Source organism: Chrysemys picta, chromosome 4, assembly GCF_011386835.1.
Source record: "Chrysemys picta bellii isolate R12L10 chromosome 4, ASM1138683v2, whole genome shotgun sequence".
Classification (NCBI taxonomy): domain Eukaryota; kingdom Metazoa; phylum Chordata; order Testudines; family Emydidae; genus Chrysemys; species Chrysemys picta.
The window spans coordinates 43,189,936-43,212,140 of NC_088794.1; the positions used below are offsets into that span (position 1 = coordinate 43,189,936).

At 38.0% G+C, this 22,205-nt stretch overlaps 1 protein-coding gene across 40 annotated transcripts in view; it reads left to right on the plus strand.

Annotated features, from left to right (window-relative positions):
- The window catches only part of SOX6 (SRY-box transcription factor 6), a 456,705-nt gene that overhangs the window by 24,987 nt on the left and 409,513 nt on the right, over nt 1–22,205 (plus strand). For 14 of the 40 annotated variants that reach the window (XM_065594783.1, XM_065594759.1, XM_065594752.1 and 11 more), the window contains exon 2: nt 3,366–3,495. The exons of the other annotated variants lie outside the window; for them this stretch is intronic. In XM_065594783.1, coding sequence (XP_065450855.1) covers nt 3,459–3,495 — 37 coding nt within the window. In that variant the 5' untranslated portion in view covers nt 3,366–3,458. The remainder of the gene's footprint in view (nt 1–3,365; nt 3,496–22,205) is intronic. 40 annotated transcript variants of the gene reach the window in all.

Below are 22,205 nucleotides of genomic sequence, written 5' to 3' on the forward strand. Positions count from 1 at the left end.
AGGCATCCCGGGTTCAACAGCATGTAGGTCTTACGAGTGTAGTTAGAATGGCAGTGTGATCTAGCAGAGAGGACACTGGACTGGAAGTCAGAAAACCTAATTTCTAATATTGGCTCTGACAGACCTGTTGTGTGATCTTGGACACATCACTTCAGTCTCTCCTCCTGCCTTTTGTCTGTCAATTTAGATCCTAAATTCTTAGGGGTAGGGACTGTCTCTTACTGTGTGTTTGCACAATGGGGTTTCAATTGGGTCCCATAAGCACTGTAATTCAAATAAATAATAATAATTGTTGTAAATGTTTCCTTAAATGTGTGCGAGTAGATTTTTTTTATACTGTTTGTGGTGGTGCATCCTGTGAATGCAAGAGTAGAATCTCACTTGTAGTTCAGTGTCTGCAAGGGACTATATTTCAACTACTGTATTACAAATTATTTCTTGTCAACTACAGTTGAAGATTCAATGATTCATTGAGAGAGTAGAGAGAAGCACCAATATTTGACATACATTTATCATCTCATGACTACCAAAATTAGGTGGCCTCAAGATTGCCTTTGAGAAATTTGTGTACTGAAAGTGCTCACTATTTTGTGTTTACTTTCAAAACCTCTTAAAAGCTCTGACACTGACTCCTTTTATCTAAATACTTGGGTTGAATTTACTATTAATGACAAGGGATTTTTTTTTATACTTTCACTATTATTCTAGATATTTATTAAGCCTGACAAGTTGTAGGATTAAGCTTTACAAATGAAAGGGTAATATATCCAATGTTTACAAGTAAGACAGAAGCCAGGTTTTATAAAATTTAAAAAATATTTCTATTGCCGGTGTATACAATAGACCAGTCAGCTTTCCAAAAAGAATAAATCCAGCAGTGGAGTTGATTTGTTTGGGAGTTGGTACTCTCGTTCATAATAATTTGTTGGGACCAAGAGCAATGTTACATGGGAGACTTAAAAGCATTTTGAAAAGAGGTCAAATAATAGAGCTCATTCTTGAAGCTAGAGAAATATAGGGTCCAATCCTATGAGGAGCTGGGGGCCTCCTACAAAGTGCTGAGAATCCTTCACTCTTATTGAAGTTGGAACCTCGCAGGAGACACTCAGCACCGATTGGGATTGAACCCATATAAAATCACAGTGCCTGATCTTGTAGATGCTTACTATCTATTGTGCATTGTGCTTCCTCAGTAGTAAGCACATTGCTTGGAAGTGAGCATCACACATGTTAGCAAGCTGGTGAAACACTGATGGGTTTTGACATGCACCAGGACTTAATTTGATGCACAAAACAGTAATAATCCATATGATATCCTGAATCTATTTTGTTTTGTGGTGGAATAACAAGAAGTTCATGGCTACCAAAATTGCTAATTCACCAGAAGAATCTGCCACTCAGAAGTATTAGATGAAACAAGTATCTTTGATTATAAACATATTTAGTTATCTGGGAAATTCCACATAAAGATGTTTGTTTTATCATTTGCAGTGCAGAATCCTAACACATCGTAACTTTAAAATGTTTGTATTCATAGAAGTTTGAGAAAACATCTTTGATGTGTTAGTGCCACAATGCTGGGTATTTTAATTTTGTGTGTATGTGTGTTTAAGTTGTGGATAGTGTATTTAAAATGATGGGATTGGATTTGCCAGTGACTCTGGTGCACAGGTCTCCTGTAGCATTGAGGAGGTGCTGCCCTGCTCGTTCTCAATCTTGTCACTTCTGGGGAACAGCAGTGAAACTGTTTGTTCCTGACAGCAGACAGCCCCACTGCAGGGCCCTGGTTTCATGTTACATTAAGTATTAGTGCTGTTCTTTCAGGAGCTATTATGCTGTGACATCAAAGATTTTCTGACAGGGCAGTTGTAGGTTAGCACTGAAGTTGTCTGCTGAAATTTTTAAGAATGGAATTAAATATATATGATCGAATTTAATATGAGATATAGGAAACTGCATATAAAATGCAGCTAGTGGTTAAAGAAAGATGCAGGAATGATTATTTGATCTGACCTATTTGTCCCTTTTTGTCCAAAGCAATTTTTATTGCTTTTAATTTCTACAGAAACTCCAGAAATTTTGCCACGTGTTAACACTTTTGTGCAGCTGATCTTGTTCTGAAAGATATTTTGAGAAAAGGGTAAAAAAGGACTTTTATGAAATAAAACGCTTAGCCTAGTCTCTGAAATGTATGGTATAAATTAAGCTATGAACAATAATTGTAATGGCCTGACTTATTTCTTGCTGATAGCCTAATTACTTAAAAGGATCAAGATACATATTTTTTTAAAGTGGTGAGGAAGCAATTTAGATGGCTAGTAGAATCATAGTAGTGATTTAAAGGTTTACATGAGAGGCAGAACTCACAGAATGAAGATAAACTATAAATATTTGAATTGGAAGTTTATAGGCAGTGTTGTTTTTAGGAAACTCTCTGAATCCAGTTACTGTTTGACTTAAAGAGAAGATGATAGCAACTTGAAACAAACTGATTATATAGCTGCTCCGCACAAGACAAATACGTTCCTGAACATATGCGGTCTAAAATGTTCCCGTAGATTTTTATGTAGTTAAATCAGCATTGCTACAAAATTACGATTATGTTCTAATGAGGCAAATTTGGCAACAGGAAATATCAAAATTAATTTTGGAAGTGCAAGTCTGAATATTTTTGACTAAGTTGCTAAGACATTTGATCCATACGTATCAGGCAAGTGAGTCATCTATTAAAATGGAAAAAGATGTACAATAAAGAGTTTCCAACAAATAACAAATAGTAATAAGCTTAACAGTGCTGGTTCAGTCATAAATGAGATACCAGCATCAATTTGCTTCCGAGGAATAGAATACTGATTTTTGCCTTTTGAGACATAAATGAATATAATTAAATAAGGGCTTTAGGTGGCACTGAAAATAATATTTGACCCATGTGAACAGATTTCTTGTATTACTCAGCATCAGTCAATATGTGTGAAAATAAATAGTTAAAAGATATGTATTTAAAATAATTGTTCTATATATTTTATACACACATAGAGACATAAAATCTACCTAAAGAATGGCTTTCTTTCCTCAGACAGAACTTTTTTTTGGTACATCCTCAAATATGGGGCTTGATTCTGCAGCCTTACTCAATGAAGCCCATCTGTTGACTGCAGTGGTGCAGTTTACTTGATTAAAAGCTGCAGGATCAGGCTCCAAGTTTGTAGGATACTATAATGTGCTATTTATAATATGCTAATCGACTAAAATTGGTTACCCCTGCTAGTGCTGTACAGTAGCTTTGATCATACACAAATGTTTTTAGTTTATTCTTTATTTAGATTAAATTGCCTGACTTCTCCTTTGATTTTCCTGTATTGTAGAACACATTTTGCAGCAAATAAAAATCCAGTTTTATGTGGATGAACATTCAGAAATAGCCAGTTTAGGATGAAAACTAAACTCTTTCTGTTCAGATGTGTGAAGCCTTTGGAATAGTGGCACTTCCCTCAGGTAATATTTACTGACAGGTGGTAACAGTGGAATAAAAATGTATCTAAGTCACTTTAGCTTTATAATCTCAACTCACAGCACTTATATTCAGAAAGAAAAGCATGACAGTTACTGTGTGTGTGTGTGTCTCACAGAGGATGGCATTTTTTGTTTTTTGTTTTTTAAATACAGATAAAATTCCACAATTGGGCAAAATTAAAAAGAATCACTGGTAGTAATTCTCATCTATCTAAACTTCCATCTGATAGGTGGATTGAAGGCTATTTTTTAAGACCGAGAATCTGGGATCTCTAAGTCAGTCTGATTGTATGAATCATTAGTCCTAAAAGTAATCAGACTTTTAAGAGTTATAATGTTTCCATCACAAAGATTACAGCTTGTGAAATTATTATATGACTATTTTGAAGTTCCACTGCATATCTACTTAATGGAAAGGATTACTGAAAAGCCTAAACCTGCAAAATTTAGGTGCTTTTCAAATGACTTTAACAAGATGTTATGACAACTTGTTTATTTGAACTTTTTTGTACAACTTTAAGGTCTACTTAACTTTTTGATTGCGTTTTATGTAAATAACTGCAAATACATATATGAAAAATCTAGTTAACTACTGTATCAGTAAAACATTTGCTGTTGAATAGTTTTAGTAATCACAAAACTGAGATTATAGGTAGGGTTATCCTTCAATAAGATAAAGTTTAAGAAAATAAAAAGGCAATATACTCTGTGTGCAGGGAATTTAAAAGTGTCTGTTAAAGCCGTGTTTTGAGGGGAATTCTAAGAAATCTGTTTATACTTTACAGAGCTCATTTGACTATTTTGGTATTCTGCTCAGTGGTATCCTTTCATTTAGCCTGTAATCATAGAACCTAGGGGCTTTATGTTAAATTCAGGTATATAATACACACCAGTATGTCTGCAGTGTGTCCATCTTTGGATACATTTGCCTTTTTATGTTCATATTTCCAGCTTAGTTATATTTTTTTTCTTGAGGTTTAGAGTGGTTATTATACTTCAGAACAGGAAACTGTTTAGGAGAACATGTCAAAAGTTCTCTCATTATAGGAGAACCTAGAATCCTTTCAATTTCCTGCTTAGAATGCCTGGTGTTTGCTGGGTAGCTAATCTTTCAGTTTCTATTTAAATAAACAGCAGTAGAACTGACTTGATAAGTATGCCACTAAATAAACCATATTACCACTTAATTTAGGTCTAGTGCTTAACAATCTGGTTTGTTCCTTTTTTTTGTGTGTGTGACAGCATTCACATAAAGGCCAAATGTATACAGAAAGGAAACGAAAAATATGATTATCTTTGTAACACAGCAGCAAGTATGATAAGTCCATTACAAGTCTGAAGATGAAAAAAATCAAAAATATGTATATGTAGATTTTTGGCAAATGTTCAGTTCTCTGGCAGGAACACAGATTGTTGATACTATTTCATACCTAAAATATGGTTAAATAACATTATTTGTCTGTCTGTGAGCAACAAAATCCAGGAAATTCAAATCTGCAATGGGACAGTCTATCCCTAGTTTACCCAGTTGTGGGAGGAAAGTAAGAAGCACCAAGGCATAAGTTAATGACTTAGTGTCAAATTTAAGTTAGAATTTCTTGGCTTTGTCAGACACCACAGCATATAAGTATTTTGGGGTAGTCATGTCCCAGTGAGCTACCCAACCAAAAGGCCAAGGACCAGAAGAATTAGAAAAGCATTATAAACCATTCCCAGACTATGGCTATAGATATTCTAGCAACAATGCACCATCTTCCACCACGCTGCCTGCGCAGATTGCTGTGTCATGGTTCTTGGACAAACGGCAACTGTGAAAGGAGGAAGGTGTTGGTGGGAAACAGTCTGGTACAGACTGGACACCTAGAATTTCAAATCTGTGAAACATTGTGAAGTACACAAATTGGTCCACAGCTTTTGCTATCCAGTTCCAAGTCTCTGACTTGATATTTGAAGCCCTCCATGGCATTGGTCCTAGCTGTCTGCGAGATCTCTGGCTTCTGATGACAAGCATTTTCCTACAGAACAGAGAAACCGTTAACCAGTAGGGAGGAAACTCATATTCTGCAGTGATAATTGTCATATGAGGACCTAGATAGAAAAACCTCTAGTACACACTTTAAATAATCTTCCACTCAGTATGATTATTCCCATTTTGCCAATTGGGAAACTGAAGTTGGGAGGTTGAGATTTACTCAAACCCACGGACGTGGTCTGGGTCACAGCCAGGAATAGAACTCAGGAGATGTGGCTAGTTTCCAGTCCTGTGCTCAAGTTAGAGACTCTCTCTTATGTAGTATATCATAATGGAGGTAAGGAATGACTTATTAGTTGACATTCTGCATCATTACTTTAAAAATGCAGTAAGTATGCAGACACCTGCAGTTAAAATGTAATTGTACAGAGTGTATATTTTAGGCCTGTTGCTCCAGTTTGAGGTGGAGGTCTGCATTTCTGCATGGTTTTTGATGTAGCACATGCCTGTTCATAGAATATAAGAAATGTAGGTCTTGAAGGGACCTCAAGAGGTCATCGAGTCTAGACCCCCTGTGCTGAAGAACAAGTATACCTATACCATTCCTGATAGAAGTTTGTCGAACCTGATCTTAAAAACCTCCAATGATGGGGATTTCAGTAACCTATTCCAGCACTTAGCTATCCTTAGAGTTGGAAATCCACCCCCCCGCCCCCCCAATATCTAACTGACTCCCTTGCCGCAGACTAAGCTGATTACTTCTTGGCGTACCTTTAGTGGACATGCATTTGATTCATACTCTAGTGGACTGTGTGTATTGCATCTGCTATTTATTACGGTTTTACTTCTACCGCTGCTGATTGCTACTTTGGGTGTCAAGTCATAGCACAAGTCCTCTTGCAGCTGCAGCTTTGTCCTGCCACACAGAATCCCAGATTGCAGCAACATCCTCGGGTTCCAGGAATCTCTCTGGAGTTTGCTAATATTGTTCTTGGTTAACTAGCCAGGGCTCTCACCAGAGGTGTGACTCGCCTCCCGACCTTCCCCCCCCCTCCCCCCCGCTCTACCTCCAATTGCTTCCACAGCATGGGAGGCCTTGAATGCAGACCCCTTTTTGGTAGTACAGTGAAGAAAGAAGTATCAGAAATCATCAGAAACTTTTAATTTCCTGGATTTTTCTGCATTTGTTTCATCCTTGTTTCTGTTTTGCGACTCAGCTATATGTTCTCATCTTGAAAACAACATTAAGTGGAGTTACACGCACACACACTGAGAGCAGAATATCCCCCCACAGTGTTTACGGCAACACCTCTAGGTGACGGCAGGCAGTAAGCTTTCTTTTTATAGAGCTCCAGATTACAGATCATTAGCTTGATATGGTAGCTCAGTGGTGCAAAGTCATTTGAATATTTATTACCCTGCTTAAGACTTTTTCTTTTCAAGTGGGAAATAAATGTGATAAGACCCCTTTCTGTCCCCTTGCTTGATTTGCCAAAGCAGGAATACACGAAACTGACTCTAAATTGTATTTCTTTGAACCACCACACTAGAGAGCAGCAACTTGGACATATTAGGCATAAAAGTGTGTTGAACGACTGATCAAGTCTGCAAGTCTGTTTAAAAAAATATTGTGAAGTCCAGCTCAAGAAAATGAGCTGAATTTTCAAACTTTGACTTGAATATAAGTGAGCTTTATAGCTGTGTACTTGAATGGGGCACTGTTAGTTAAGTAAAGTACAAGTTCAAACGCCCTGAAAACTGAGCTTTGCCAACAGTCCATAGACTTTTAGAAATAGTAACAAACCAAACATTGTGTAAATGAAGGTTTTGGAAAGGAGACTATTACAATATGATTAGCAAGACATGAAAGGCAACAGGAGGCAACAGAGAGACTGAGGCGGGCTCCTGTATTTATTTTAAAGGTAGAATGTTGTTTGTGTGTTTTCATTTAGCTATTTTAAGATGTCTGTGTTTCACTTGCTACAATCCAAATTCCAGCTGTGAATAATAAGAATCATTATATGTAGGTGTAAATGGTATATTGACTACATTTTTCAGGCTCTAACACACCTTCCTTGTTGGCAGTGGAAAGCAATGAATGAGGCATTTTATTAAAACTGGTGCTTGTGGTTCTAATCAAAGGTCACTGGTTAGCACTCACTTTTCAGTCTCAGATTTGTCTAGATGTTTGATCAGGGGGCTGCAATGAAATTATTATGACAAAGACTTTGTACTAGGCGGTATCTGTCTGCTGAAACTTGAAAGTCTTTGCCACAGTGATGCTGACAGCATGTGAACGCTGAAAGAATGTGCAAGAAATGTTATGTCTTAAAGAAACCTTTACTAAGTATCATCTTCCTTTTGTGTTACGTTTGAAATCATTTCAGTTGCTATTAAGGTACCAGTGAAAAGGTGTTTCATTGATTAAAGGTGGCGTGTTTTTTTTTTTTCATAGTGTACTGTATGCTTTAAGACAGTCTTCCCATTACTTACTCTGCTCAGTCCCTGCTGCACACAGCACGTTCATTAACATGCAGATATGCAGCGATTGAAGTCAGGCTGCCTTTTACATTGGAGTTGTCTTGATATAATGAGCTTCTCTTTAATGTTCAAAAATTGTTGTTACTTTCTAAAAGGGGTTGTTTGTGAATTTCATTAAATTTAATTCCATCTTCAAACAATTTCAGTATTGTTCATTTTACTACAATTAAAATGCTTTCTGATATTAAAAACTATTTTTTTTCACAGATTCACTTCAGTTTTTAGGCAATGTAAGATGGGGGTTTGTTTTTAACACGGAAAGAGAAAAGCTGCTACATAACTGATGGATTCCATATTTTAATTGGTGCCCCATGTGAAAAACTAGAGAGCAAAAGTAGGTTACGGTTAGGTCTTATTGCTTTGCCTCTTGGACAAAGATAGACACCATTCTCTTAGGGATAAAGAGAAGAAGTACATTACCATGACAGCTACCCACCACTGCCTCATTTTCTTTGTTAAACTAGGCCATGTGGGGGTGAAGGAGAAAAAAAACACTGGTGAGGTAAGCCACTGTCGGGGGTTGGTGGGGATGAGACCCTTTATAGAAAAATGTAGTCTGTAGTTTACAGTATTTCTATTCTGAAAAGCTCAGGAGATCTAAGTGGATACTTGCTACAATGAGGGAAACTGCCCCAATCCAGTGCATCAGTTTCACATCTAAGCCTTCCTCCTTGTCCTGCTGTTTATTCTGATGCTGATGGCTCTTTGAGACTCTTCTTAGAAAAGAATGTGGCATGGCACCAAGGAACTGGTTCATTTGGTTTGGAGACCGTTTTAAATGAAGGTGATGCCAGATTTCTGAACAGCTATCACTAAAGGAAGAAGAGGCTGCCAGTGACCTTGACCTTTTCAGTTAATGGGGCTTCTGTAGCTCATGACCAGTTTCTACTGCTTCAGTGCTTAAAGATGCTCTAATGGCATCCTGAAGAGCTGTGTTGGCATGGTATATTATAAGAAAGGGTTCAGGAGATGATTAAAAACTGACCTAGCTCAATAAAAGAAGGGAGCAGGTCAAACAGCAAGGCAGTGGAAACAGGCCTGCATCAGATATTGGGCGTAGGGTTGTTTGTTTTTGATAAACCATGCAACTTTTGTAGCTGAGCTTCCAGGTCTACTCTGGGTGAATGATGCCTATTCACGCAACAATGGAATTGATATTTTTGGTTTGGACTTGCAGAAGAAGCTCTTTAACTTCCAAGTTTTCATGAGGAAGGCATAATTATATATGGAGCCATGTCTCTGTGGCATAACTGTGGTGATCTGGGGCCTTGCTTAGCTGTAGTGTAGAAATATAGGGAGAGGTGTTCAATCCTGTTTTGGACAACTCAAGAAGCTCCATTCTGGCTGTGGAAGTTCCTAGTTTGGAAAAGGGTCTAGCTGAATTCCTGGTATGCCTAGAGGAAAACCTGGTGTGGATGGGACATGGCTGTACTTTCTTTCTACACAACTGAAAGTAATTTGTACCTACTGTGGAATAAGATTTTATCTTTATACCAGCAAAAAAGAATCGCCTGCCTAACCACCTCATTGTGACAAGTGGGAATTATTAAAAATGGTGTAATTCTATGAGAAGTACAAAATTATTATCTGTATTATCGCTTATCTGGACTACTCACATGGACTACTCACATGCTTAAAGTTTTAAGCTTGTGCATAAGTGTTTGCAGAATTGGGGCCTGAAGCATGTAAAAACTTATTAGGATCATCTCTGCCCATGCAGGATTGTTCCCTCTAATAGACTTTTAGTGTCTTGTACAGTATAGTTTTAAATGTCCCGTGTCATGATGGGGCTTTCATCACTTCCCTTGGGAGAATATTCCATAGTAGTCTAATAGACTTCACTGTCATTAAATTTTTTCCTAATATTTAATTTAATTTTTCCCTCTCATAATTGCATCACATTATTATTTTCCCTTAAACCTGCCTAAATTATCCCTTTAGTGATAAGTCCTCAATAATAATAATAATAATAATAAGAAAAAAATACACATAACTCTTAGAAGTTATCTTTAAAAAAATACGCTACAGTTTTGATTTATTTTCTTTGCAAACTAAGACACAAATCCCACAAAGAGGAATCACATTGAATTCCTATCGAAGCTGCCTAGAATGACTTTTTTTTCTAAGTTGCTACATTTGAATGTGCCCTTTAAATACATTTGTTCAGAGTTTCCTCTAGCTATGTAGAAATATCTGATGGCAATTCCATTTCTTTAATCGGGGTGTCCCTTGTATCAAAGGTCCTACTGAAGAAGCTTGCAAATTGAAATTTTCTCCTTACATTATCCTTAATTTCTCTATTTGTTCTAAACTGCCCACCTAAATTTTAAAGCTCATATCCTCTGGGTGGAAAAACCCTCAAACGTAATTTTTGTTACCTTAGATAATATCTAGTGTCATTGCACTAGATTCTGCTACCCTTGGCCTTATCTTTTCTGGGGGAAAAAAGGTGTGTTGATACATTCTGACTGTGTTAGCTAATATTAATGTGAGTTAACAGATTAAGATAAACCCTAGGCTCCCCCCTACTCTTTACTTGTGAGAAAACAACAAAGTGCCTTGTCTTCACAAGGATTTTACCTCATGTTATTTGTCATATATTAGCTAACACGTGATAAGAACACACTTTTTTCCCTAGTAAAGATATACTCTGAGTAGTCCTATTGATATCAAATCAAACTAAGGTCAGTGAGACTTCCTGGGTGATTAAGGGTTGGAGATGGGGATCCCTAATTAGTAGTAATTTAGTTTCACTAAATATACATGCCAAAAAATGAAGAGCCTGATCCTGAAATCTTATTCTTGTGGGTGGGCCCTTACACATGTTGTGGATTCTTATGCCCATGTGGAGCCCTACTGAAGTCAAGTGGTACTCCTCTTGGGCTCCAACATCTCCCACACAGCTCCAGTTGCAAGACTGGGGCCTTAATAGATATGCGGAGCATCAATAATTGTTTCGGTATATTTGAATTTTTCTTTTTAGGGATTTCTCCTTCTGCCCTCCCCCAAATGACTTTTTATACTTTTTTGAGATCATGAATTTTTAGCTTTGGGTTGTGAATTTGAGTTTGGATTGTCATTTAGACAGTCAACGTATTGTGTTAAGGGGTTGGTTTTTAAAAAAATGTTAGGTTGAAAATATGACTTTTGTTTTTGGCTGTTTAAATGGTTGCATATGAAAATTTCATTGAAGTAAACTTGTCACTGCAAGCATATGCAGTCTCTGCTTGAAAATGACTTTATAGTTTGTTAAAATCAAATGACATTCAGTACGGATACCATGAAGAGAAAAATCAAAATAGACACCTAATTATAATTACTTTTTTTTCCTGTCATTATATCCGTACGTGCAGAACAACTGATTTGAGATTACAACAGCACACTTTTGGTAGGTACAAAGGCTTTTCCTCCCCCACTTTTTAACATATGAAGGAAGTAATAGAATTCTCATACTTACCTAAGCATGAAACTTCCTCTGTCAGTAGATACTTTACCTGAATTAATAAAATTTACAAATCACAAATAAATAGAGAGAAACTGGTGACTAATCTGACCCACATGAAATTAAAAGCAAAAAAATAAATCATGCCTCAGGTGTTTGTTATTCTAATTGTTTGTAAATAACTGCTGTATTCTCATTAGCATTCAGACCTCCATTTCCCTAATGTTAATCTTCCTACCCTCAAGGCTTTGTATCATGGTCACCCACCTTGTAACTAAGAAGGACTGGACACAATGTATTTTAGAGGTATGTAAGTGCTGCCCCTAAATTGATCAGTATTCAGAAAAGAGTTCAGTGCATTGCCTTCAAAAGTCATCCCAGACCCTGCTGTCCCAGAATCTCCACAGACCCCCACCATAAGTAATGCAAAGCAATGTCTCATGACTACAATTTTTGTGAGGGTCTCTATGGTTGAACAGAGAGAAACAGAGTTATCAAACTGGTACTAATCCTCCATAATAGGTTCAGTGCTTGAGCCAGAGACATACTTTCACTTCCTCCAGTCCCTAATTTGAGTCATTCTCAAATTCTCTGTCCTTCGCAACAAGCACAGAAAAATGAGATAGCACAGAATGATTTCTTAGGCAAAGGAAAACACTTTAAGATGAAAGGCTGTCTCTAGTAAATCCTTCATGGCTTGTTTGGATTAGTAGTCCATACTACCAGTTCCATTTGTAGATGGGAAGTCATGTGCTCTTACTAAAATAGCCATTCTACCTGCCATTCTCCAAATACACTCAAATGCAGACACACATGAAAATGCAAAACTACATCAGTCCATAAATGGTTCTGTTTTCAGAATTAAATAATGATGTCGCATATGTCCTGTTAGTCCACTTCAGTACATTCTTGAAGAGATGTTGTCTTCATCCTTAGAAGGAATAGTATACAGTGCTGAAGAAAATAAAATAGGTTTAATGTTAGACACTGATTTGCTTCAAAGCTGATCCTTCAAAAACCCAATTTGCACTGTGCTAATTCCAACAGTGTGTAAACACCAGTGTAAGTGCGTGTGGGAAATCACTGGGGGAGGCACGCAGAAAGCAGTTTATCTACGGCATGGTTTGATCAATACGGTTCTCAGGAAAAGCAAAACAAATGCAGCCCATGGTGGCCAGGGACATGGTGCTCTAACCCTGTCAGCAATAATCTGATGAAACTTGCAAACTTGAGTGCCTAAATTTTTTTCCTAAATCCATTTTTAGATCCCCTCAATAGAAATGGCCTGATTTTCAGAGGTGCTAAGCACCTACAGCTCTCATTGACTCCAATGGGAGCTGGGGTTGCTCAGCATCTCTCAAAATCAGGTTACTTTTATTTAGTTGTCTAAATATAGATTTAGGAGCTAAACTTTAGGCACTCACATTTGGAAATGTTAGCCAATCATGTTTAGAAACAGCCACTGTGGTTCTGATTCTAAAATAGCTAGGGTCTATAATTCAGTCTACACTACAATTTACAACCAAATCTAGGGATCTAGAAACACACATGGTTCCATTGCATATGGATGAAAGTGTAACTATCTAATAGAACCATGTTGCAGTCATAGTCCCAGATTTTAACTGTAGTATAGCTGAGGCCTTGATATGACCATTGAGGAAACTTTGGTTCAACTAGTTGGTTTATAATCTAAAACCTGTAGAGGAAGCTGAATTGTGAATATTATAAATCTTTCAAAAGATTTTCCATAAGTGAGCCTGACCTTTGTAAATCATATACAGCAAATTATTGGCACTAAGAATTTGCCTCCAACACTTTTAGATTTTACATTAGGCTTTGTCTGCAAAATGTTAGCTACATACCACTTATTTTTCTGTTTTGGTTTAGGCTCAATCTGCATTATGCTTCATGAGATATGGGTGGTGGTAGTCCTTTTTACCTTGTAATCTCTCTGGTTCCTTTGTAATTTGTCAACAGATACTAATTTATTCTAAAGTTTACAGTGTTAGAGACAATTTGAGGTGTTTCCTGTGGTTCCCCCCTCCCCTTTTTGGAAATTGACTCTAGCAAATATGGGGAGAGATGGAAGGGAAAAGAGCAATTTGTTGAAATGTAAGAAAAATGTGAACTACAAATTTGGTTAACTAAATTGATTAGAATAATTCCACGCAACTCTGGAGTTTTTTTGCCTAAACATAGAGAGAATAAAACACATTCTGTGTGGTCAAACCCTGCTTTCAAGAAGTTTTTCATGTCAAAAATATTTACATGCCACTACTTTTAGTTTAACACTTAGTTTTACCTAGATAAAGGTTTTGGCATACCCTGTAAACAGGAGAATACCACATAGTATAAGTGTATGTATCAGATATTACCAAAAACAATTTTCCCTGACTTAAAATGCACAAGAATTTCCTAACCTTGTCTCATCCAACATTGAAATTGACTTACCTGTGTGTGTGTGTGTGTGTGTGTGTGTGTGTGTGTGTGTGTGTGTGTGTGTGTGTTAGGGATTTATGATGACAGCATGTCAAGAGGAGAGGGGGGTGGGAGTAGGGTGACCAGACAGCAAATGTGAAAAATCGGGACGGGGTGGGAGGTAATAGGTGCCTATATAAGAAAAAGACCCCAAAATCGGGACTGTCCCTATAAAATCGGGACATCTGGTCACCCTAAGTGGGAGTGACAAGGTGTAAACTGCCACAAAGATTCAGTTTTACACTTGTCAAATCAGTAGTAGGATTTTCAATAAAACTTGCTGTGGAAGCACACCCAAAAATCCTGTCATAACCACACTAGTGGTGGCAATGAAAAGACATTTACAGTCCAAAAGTGGTGGCAATGTTGCTGAACCAGGGCATGTAGTGGAGTAAAATCCAGGGCCAGACATGGCTACCAGCATGGCAGTGGGCAAATAGATGGAACATACCCCAGGAGCAGCTTTCCACAGGTAGATGAGAGAATGATGAGTAGCTATGGTTGACTGTACATTTCCTGTGTTTCCCTTCGTGTGTTGCTTTCTGATAACAAGTTACTGCTTTCTAGAACACTCCTGGACTTTGGTTTGTTGTTCTGGACTCAATGGGAAAAGCACTGGACTTCAAACACTGATTTTTTTTAAGTACTATGTTATATTGGAAAAGAATGTTTTAGGCAAATGTAATTTTGTTTTAGCTTACCTTTCAGTTCTTTGTTTGCTAGATGGTATCTAGAAATGTTGGTCCTGAGGTCAGGCTTCAGGTTGTGAGAAAGGTAGGTCTAGGGCTGAGGTTACCACACTGTAGTAGACGTACCTTAGGGGTACACGAGACATCTCTGGGCGGTATGTGGGAGAAATTGTGAAATGGTGGATTTTTATATATTAATTATTTTATTTATTGCATTTTCATAATAGGCTACTCAGATGAAGCTTAAAAACTCTGTGGGAATTGGTTATATAAAACATGTTAGTAAATTTACTTCAAGATGTACCGATGAGAATACAGATACACAGATGTACAAAGCCTTCACCTCCAATCACTGTACAGCTCAGGTTCAGTTGTTCAGCATTGTCCAGTCTAACTGAGCTCACAACTTAGGGTTTTGTTTTTTCCAGCTGTGTACATCACACTATAATTATATCTGTATGTATAGGTTTATGGAAATATGGACTGATAGCTAAAGACAGGTAGTGTTAAGAAGAACACACAAAGTATCAGTGATGAGAAGGGTAGGGCAGCTGGTAGATCTGGAAGGGGTACTCAATAATTAAAGTTTGGGAACCCTTGGTCTAGTGGCATCATCTTGTCAGAGAAGACTAGGGAAAAGGCATGAGCCATTCCTCAGTTTATCCTTCATCTTTTGAAATCACTGGACACCATTTAAAAATAAAATTAAAATACAACTTAAACAAAAACTACATTCAGCTTAAAAATGTTGAAAATTTTATATTCCATATACATCTGGAATCTTAACTAAAAATCTGCCCAGAGTATTAAAACAAGGCCGAATGAAAAACACAAAATTGAACACTATAGAACGCTTGTAAATGTTGGCCTTCTTTAACATTAAACTGTATAGGAACTGTATTTTAAGTAGGATGATATATGCAGGGGAATTATATATGACAAAAATAAAATATTGGATTCACTAGAATAAAAATATCATATGCACACTTGAGTGGAAACCATAAAACCCTATTGTTCAAGCTAGGGCACAGTATATAGCTCACACTTAACAGGGAGCGGTTGAACTGGTTTCTCTTTCAGATTATTGTGCCAGGATTTAATATTTTCTGACTGTTTGACACCATGGCTGAATTATGCCTCTACTTTAGCTTAGCATCAGGATTTGACCAGGGTGCCTAACTGCTTCTAGGCCATCATGATTTGCTATTACACTAATGACAGGAATTACTAAATATCTTTGCCACCTTATTGACCATTTAAAGTACTTAAGATGTCTAAGTGCATGCATGCTTTTAGGAGGTTTGTCTGGATCAACATTTTAAAATACAGTTCAAAAGAACAGTGTAGAAATTTTTAAGTCAAGCCATGATTTATAGTATTATTTTTATAAGAAGCAACCACAAAAATAATCATGTTACTGGAGCCAGAAGCAGTATTTTGAAATGGTAGGATCTAATGTATGAGGTTATTGCATATGAATGGAGAGATATGCTATTGCAATGATATATTTTTATTACTTGCTTCTGTTTTTATTAAGGATGATGAAAACCTTGTGTCTGGCCCTGTGAACAAAATTAATGTGACCTTTCATGTGACCCACCTGTTGGGCTTTCACAATTGATAATAGTAACCTCATGTTAGGGTGATCTGGAGAATAACAGTGTGCCACCACCATAGAAGATAACATTTGTGTTTCTGTAGTTTGAATTTGTATATATATACGATTCAGGCATGAAATTAAAGAAAAAAATGTTATCTAACAAAATATTTTGTTAAGAAAAAAATATTATTGAACAGTATGTTCTAGACAAATGCGTTTTCAGGGGCTTGCATCTTAGCTGTACATTTGGCCAAAAAGGCTACAGATCTTCAGAATTTTTTTAGCTAATTGTATCATTTGTGTGTGTGCGTGTGTGTGTGTGTGGGGGGGGGGGAAGCGGAGAAATCCAACTGGCTATTTTTAAAGTTCCCAGAGTGTGGAAAGTTTAATAATAATAAAAAAAGTTAGGAGGTGTAGATGCATGTTTTGCCATCTTGTTTACTTGTAACATAGGAAAAAATAAATACTGGGTATAAAGTCAGTAATATTAATTTCTTTTGAGGGAAAATGTGAAAAAGCCGGAATGGTTCTAAATGAGATTATTTGTACATGTATATTTATGTCCTGATTCTCCAAACACTTAGGCAAGCCAGTAACTTTACACATGAGTGGTCCCAATGAGTAGTTCTAGGGTGTACTTGGGTAAATATGTATTTTGTCTCTCACTGGGACTACTCATGTGCATAAAGTTATGTGCATAAGTATTTGCAGGATCAGGGCCTTGATTTCAAAGGGATTTTTTGCACGTGTTTTTGGAGTTCATGCGCAGCTGCTGGATTTGATCAACAGACCAGAAAGGCTCTTTTCCTTTGGAGCCCTTACGGTTTATCTGGTCAATGGTCTGCAAGCTAAAAAGGATTTACACATTGGGTCAATGATCCATGAAATAAGAGGGATTTCCACAGTGTCTTTCAGTGAGGAGTTACGGTTCAGCCAAACAATATGCATTTTCAAAATGAACATGTGCCAAAATACATGCTTGTCAAAGTACAATGTAACTGCTCTATTGGAGAATAGTGTCTAATAATAGAGTCAGTATCCAAATGATGTATAATGCATGTAACAAAAAGCTTGCAATTTCTGCCTATGGTTTTATTTTTAAAATGTGCCACTATATAAGTTGTACACACCCATAAGAAAAACAGATTTAATATTACCCTAAATAAATCAATACAAATTCAGACCTAGTCCTTAACCAGTTAACCCAATAGGAATATCAGTAGTATCCCGTCCCTGAAATTCTCCCCCTCCCCCTTCCAAAAACCTAGGTAAATAGATGACCTGTACAGCATGCCCTGAAGATCAGCAGATTCTGGCTTTGTTACAAGAAGAGTTCAGTGTGCTTAAATGAAAATGTCCTGCCACCAACCCTATCATGGTTAAACCATGGGACTGTCAGCTTGAGTGCCTCCTGATAGCAGCTGCTAACTTAGTTATAACACGGGGAGAGCGGTGGCCTACTCAGTAGCAAGGGCCTGATCAAAAGCCCCTTTGAAGTCAATGGAAAGATGGCTATTGACTTAAATGGGCTTTGGAACCGGCCCTTAATTACAAGGTATTCAACCAGCCAAATAACAAGCGTCTTATTGCTTAATTGCATACAGTGGTGACCTTAAGCCTATGACCCCTATGCAGATTGCACAGGGCCCTTGATTTCCAGCAGCCCCATGCCACAATCAGATCCTCTAGCAAAGCAATGTCTCGGATTCTTCATCCTTTGTATCATCTCTTGCCTTAGGCTTCTGACTTGATAAGATTCAGTTCAACTCCTCCTCATAGCTTCCTGCGAGCTGGCTTGTATTCTGACAGCTTTTGCTAATAGATGTCAGAGCAAAGGCTATTGCAGGAGTGAACTCGGGAGGGGGGGGGGAAGAGATCCATTATTTTACTTATTTAGTTATATTTATTTTGAGGGAAGGGTCTCCGACTGCAAAGTAGGCCACATAGCCTGTTCATAAACCCTGAAAATGCCCCGGGACCAGCAGGAAGCCAGGCCCATCCACAAAGACGCCGGTGTCTCTGCATGTTAATGGAGATGTCCTATCTTCTAGAACTGGAAGGGACCTTGAAAGGTTATCAAGTCCAGCCCCCTGCCTTCGCTAGCAGAACCAAGTACTGATTTTGCCCCAGATCCCTAAGTGGCCCCCTCAAGGATTGAACTCACAATCCTGGGTTTAGCAGGCCAATGCTCAAACCATATGATCCTTTTCAGCTTGACGCCATTTGAGTTGTGCTAGCAGGAACTCTTTGGCTTTAATGGGAGATCTTCACTGCAGAGGATGCTTTACAGGAAAGGCAGGGAAGCCTGAAGCTGTATTATCTTGTCTTCGTAATCTCCCCAGGGCCATTAAATGGGGAGGTGAGGTAAGTCCCTCTTGGTCTGCTGTCTCTTCCCCATCCTGCCCAGTCCCTGCCGTCTCATACTGCATGAATCCCCAGATGTGTGAGAAGGCCTTTTGGGGGGACACTGCCACAGAAAGGGGACTGTTTTCTGTGCAGGATGGCAGAGGGGGAATGATCCTATTCCTTACATAGGATTTAGAGCAACTAAAAGTTTACCATGGTTTAGCTTGGACAATGAGTGAGATGACATGGTATTTTCTTTGAACGTGAGGTACTATTAGCACTGGCTGCAGCCAGCCATACTGTGAGTAGGTGATGTGTAAGCTTCCTCACATGGCTCTGCTAGCTCTCCTTTTTCCTGGACTGCCACATCTCCTGTTTCGCTTGTGGACTTCTCTTAAAGAGATTGTCTATAGTGACAGATTATGTCACTCCTATGTCCTCAAGCACAAAGACACTAGGAAATTTCAGACCTATTTTTCAGCAATGGTGTAGCTGCAATTGTCTAGGCTCAATTTTTCCACCACTGGTAACTGAAGAACTGCTGTGCACTGCTGTTGAGCAAGTATGACATTTTCTAGTATAGACAGACTATAGGAGAACAAATTAAACAATCTTCCTTTCACAAGTTTTTGATGGACAGCTATTTGGCTACGGTTTCCCTTTTGGTCTGTGGACGAGGCCTGAGGTTGGGGTCAAGAAAACCAGAGAAGGGCCCAGATCTGCATGTGCTTTTAACCTCTCTTCCTTGGCTTTTGCCTTTACTTGTCATATCATATTTCTGTTTAGATTGTAACTCTGTGTGGCAGGACCTGTGGCTTAAGTTTTCTAATGACTAATCATTTTGGGATCCTCAATATTTGAGTCACTTTTAAGGGGCCTGATTTTCAAATGGTGGATACTCTGCACTTTCTGAGAGTCCTACCTCTATAGGGTGTCTCAAAATGGGCACCCCAAATCCTTGTTAACTTTTGAAAATTTAGGCCTACGTCTTTTATTTGCCTTTGGCATCCAGTCATAATAAATATATCAAAAAAAGCAAACTGCAGATTGGCATTAGTTTAAGCAGATAAGCACTACTTCTTTCCACACAAAAATATACCAATGTTAGGTGAAAATTTTAATTCAGTGATTTTCATTTATTGGAAATATTTCTATCAGCCATTCATCTAACATTATTAAGTATTAAGAGGAGGATGTTCTCTCCAGCTCTTTTCCCTGTTGTGTCCTTATTGCAGTAATTATCAAAACCATTTGAAGAGTTTAATTTAAACTTAAATGGATCCCCATAGAATAAACAGAATATCTCACCTGTGAAGGATGATTACATTTTAAAAATGTATTATAAAGGAAGGACCTTCATAATTCACAGGTCTCCTACTTGGGTTTCTCATGAGGGAGAAACCAGACCTGTTTCAGGTCTGAAAAGAAAATCTTACTACATTTGAGCACTGTCATGTGTTGCCATATCATTTCCTGTATCATTGGGACTGAAGGGTAATTGTTAAAGTTTCATTTTGATCATTCATCTTGGCATCTGTTGCTATTTTTTGTTGTTTTATTTGCTGAGCACTGATGATGGGCTGGGTGCTGTGCAAAACACGAATGAAGACTGTCAAGCTGTCTAGAGTAGCTCACAAGCATTAGTGCCAACTTCAGGGCAGATTGTCAAGGAACAGGGCATAAACCCCAAACTGGTGGTATGTTCTATAGTGAAGACCCACTAAATCAACGGCAAAGTGCTCTCTAGTTGACCCCGGTACTCCACCCGGAACAAGAGGAGTAAGGTAAGTCAACAGGAGAGTGTCTCCTGTTGACCTAGCGCAGTGTAGACACTGCAGTAAATCAACTTAAGCTACGTCAACTTCAGCTACATTATTAGCTGGAGATGCATAATTTAGGTCAACTCACTGAGGTAGTGTAGCCATAGCCTTAGTGGACGGTGATAGCTTAAAATTCTATTACATCTTTGTGAGTATTCCCCCATCCTCTCTCATATGTGGCTTGGCCTGTGGCCTGGCTGTTTGAGCTGTGTGATCTTTCTGAGAATTTCACATAAATGTCTTACCCGGACAAGTCTAATTGAATGCCAGTAAAGATGGAGAAGCAAATCTTGCCCCCTGCTCCCCTGCGCCTCCAGTGTCTCCCTGGCAGCAAAACCAAAGCAGATCAGCTTTACAAGGGAGGGCATGATTGCAGAAGGGTTGTACAAAAGGAATGCGGTGTAGCTCATGGAATTCAGTGCAAAGCCAGAGGATTCACTGGTGCAAGCTACTCTTACCTTCCTCACAACCCTCACAGAGCATGTGTAACAGCTATGGTGGGTATTGTGGCCTTCAGTCCTTCATACCCTCTCAGGAATTATCTGTTGTCTCAGGAATAGACAGCTATTCAGGCTGGGTACTGCCTGAGTGGATTTGATCCTGAGTGAGGGTTGCAGGATTGGGTCCTTCAATGATAATAGGAATTAGCTAGGCTATGAAGAGGCCTACACCCTCATCTGTTAATAATTTCATTAAATGAAGAATTCAAATATAGTCTCCTATCTATATGTTTTATGCTTTATGTATATGTTTAAAACCACAAATTTCCATTGATTCCTAAATGCTGAAAAGCCTTTGTTGTGGCCTGAAATAGTTCTGTACTTTAACAATATGCTGCCATTGTTATTTCTGAGATTTCTTACACAAACTTAGCTATTTTCTTAATGTCAGTTTTACTTATTTATTTATTTATTTTTGCTGCCTTTAGAGTAGTGTATACAATGGACCACTTGAGTATGTTTCAGTTGCTATTTACTGAATGTTTCTTGGGATACATGTTGCTTGACTGACAAGTTCAAGCAACCTAGATAGTAAATTTTTCAGCACCTCAGAAAATACCAAGGCCAGAATTTTAAGTGGATTGCTAATCTTGTGTGCCTTAATTTTTGGTGCCCAATTTGTAATACTTTAGGCATGATTTTTCAGGCATGAGGTATCTCAAGCTGAGCACCCAGAAAACTTCTGAAAAATTGGCTGCATTAATTTGTGGGGGAATTATTTTTTTTTTAACACCTACTGCCATTTGGTGCAATCTGGTATATTCCAAACAACAAAATAAATTGCTCTTAACATGTATCTATGAACCAGTGACAAAACTCATGCCTGTCAGGGTTGGTTTAATAACAGAAAGCAGGGGGAGGGAAGGAAATAAACTCCTTCAGTAGAGGGGAAATTTCTCCTTCCCCATCCTCCATTCAGAATCTGCTTGTACTACTTAAGATCTTCTGGCATACTTATTTTTCTGGCACAGCATACAGTACTTATTCTACAGCACCATGTGTGCTTAGGGTGTTCTGTCTACCATATACTCTATGTTACAAAAATTTTATTGTAATATTTTGAGATTCAGCTGTCTAATATTATTTTTTAAATCTAACTTATTAGATCTCTCTTGCATTTGTTCCTCCTTCTTTGCCTTCCTTAACTTCACCTTTCTTTTTCTTGAATAACTTGGGTATCTCTTCCTCTTTCATTTTCAATATTCGCTCTCTCCTCCCCACGCTCCCTTACTCTAAGTTGTGTTCTCTCCTTTCAAAGGGATTCGATGGCTTTAATGTTCCTCATGTATTCCTGATAGTTTGTA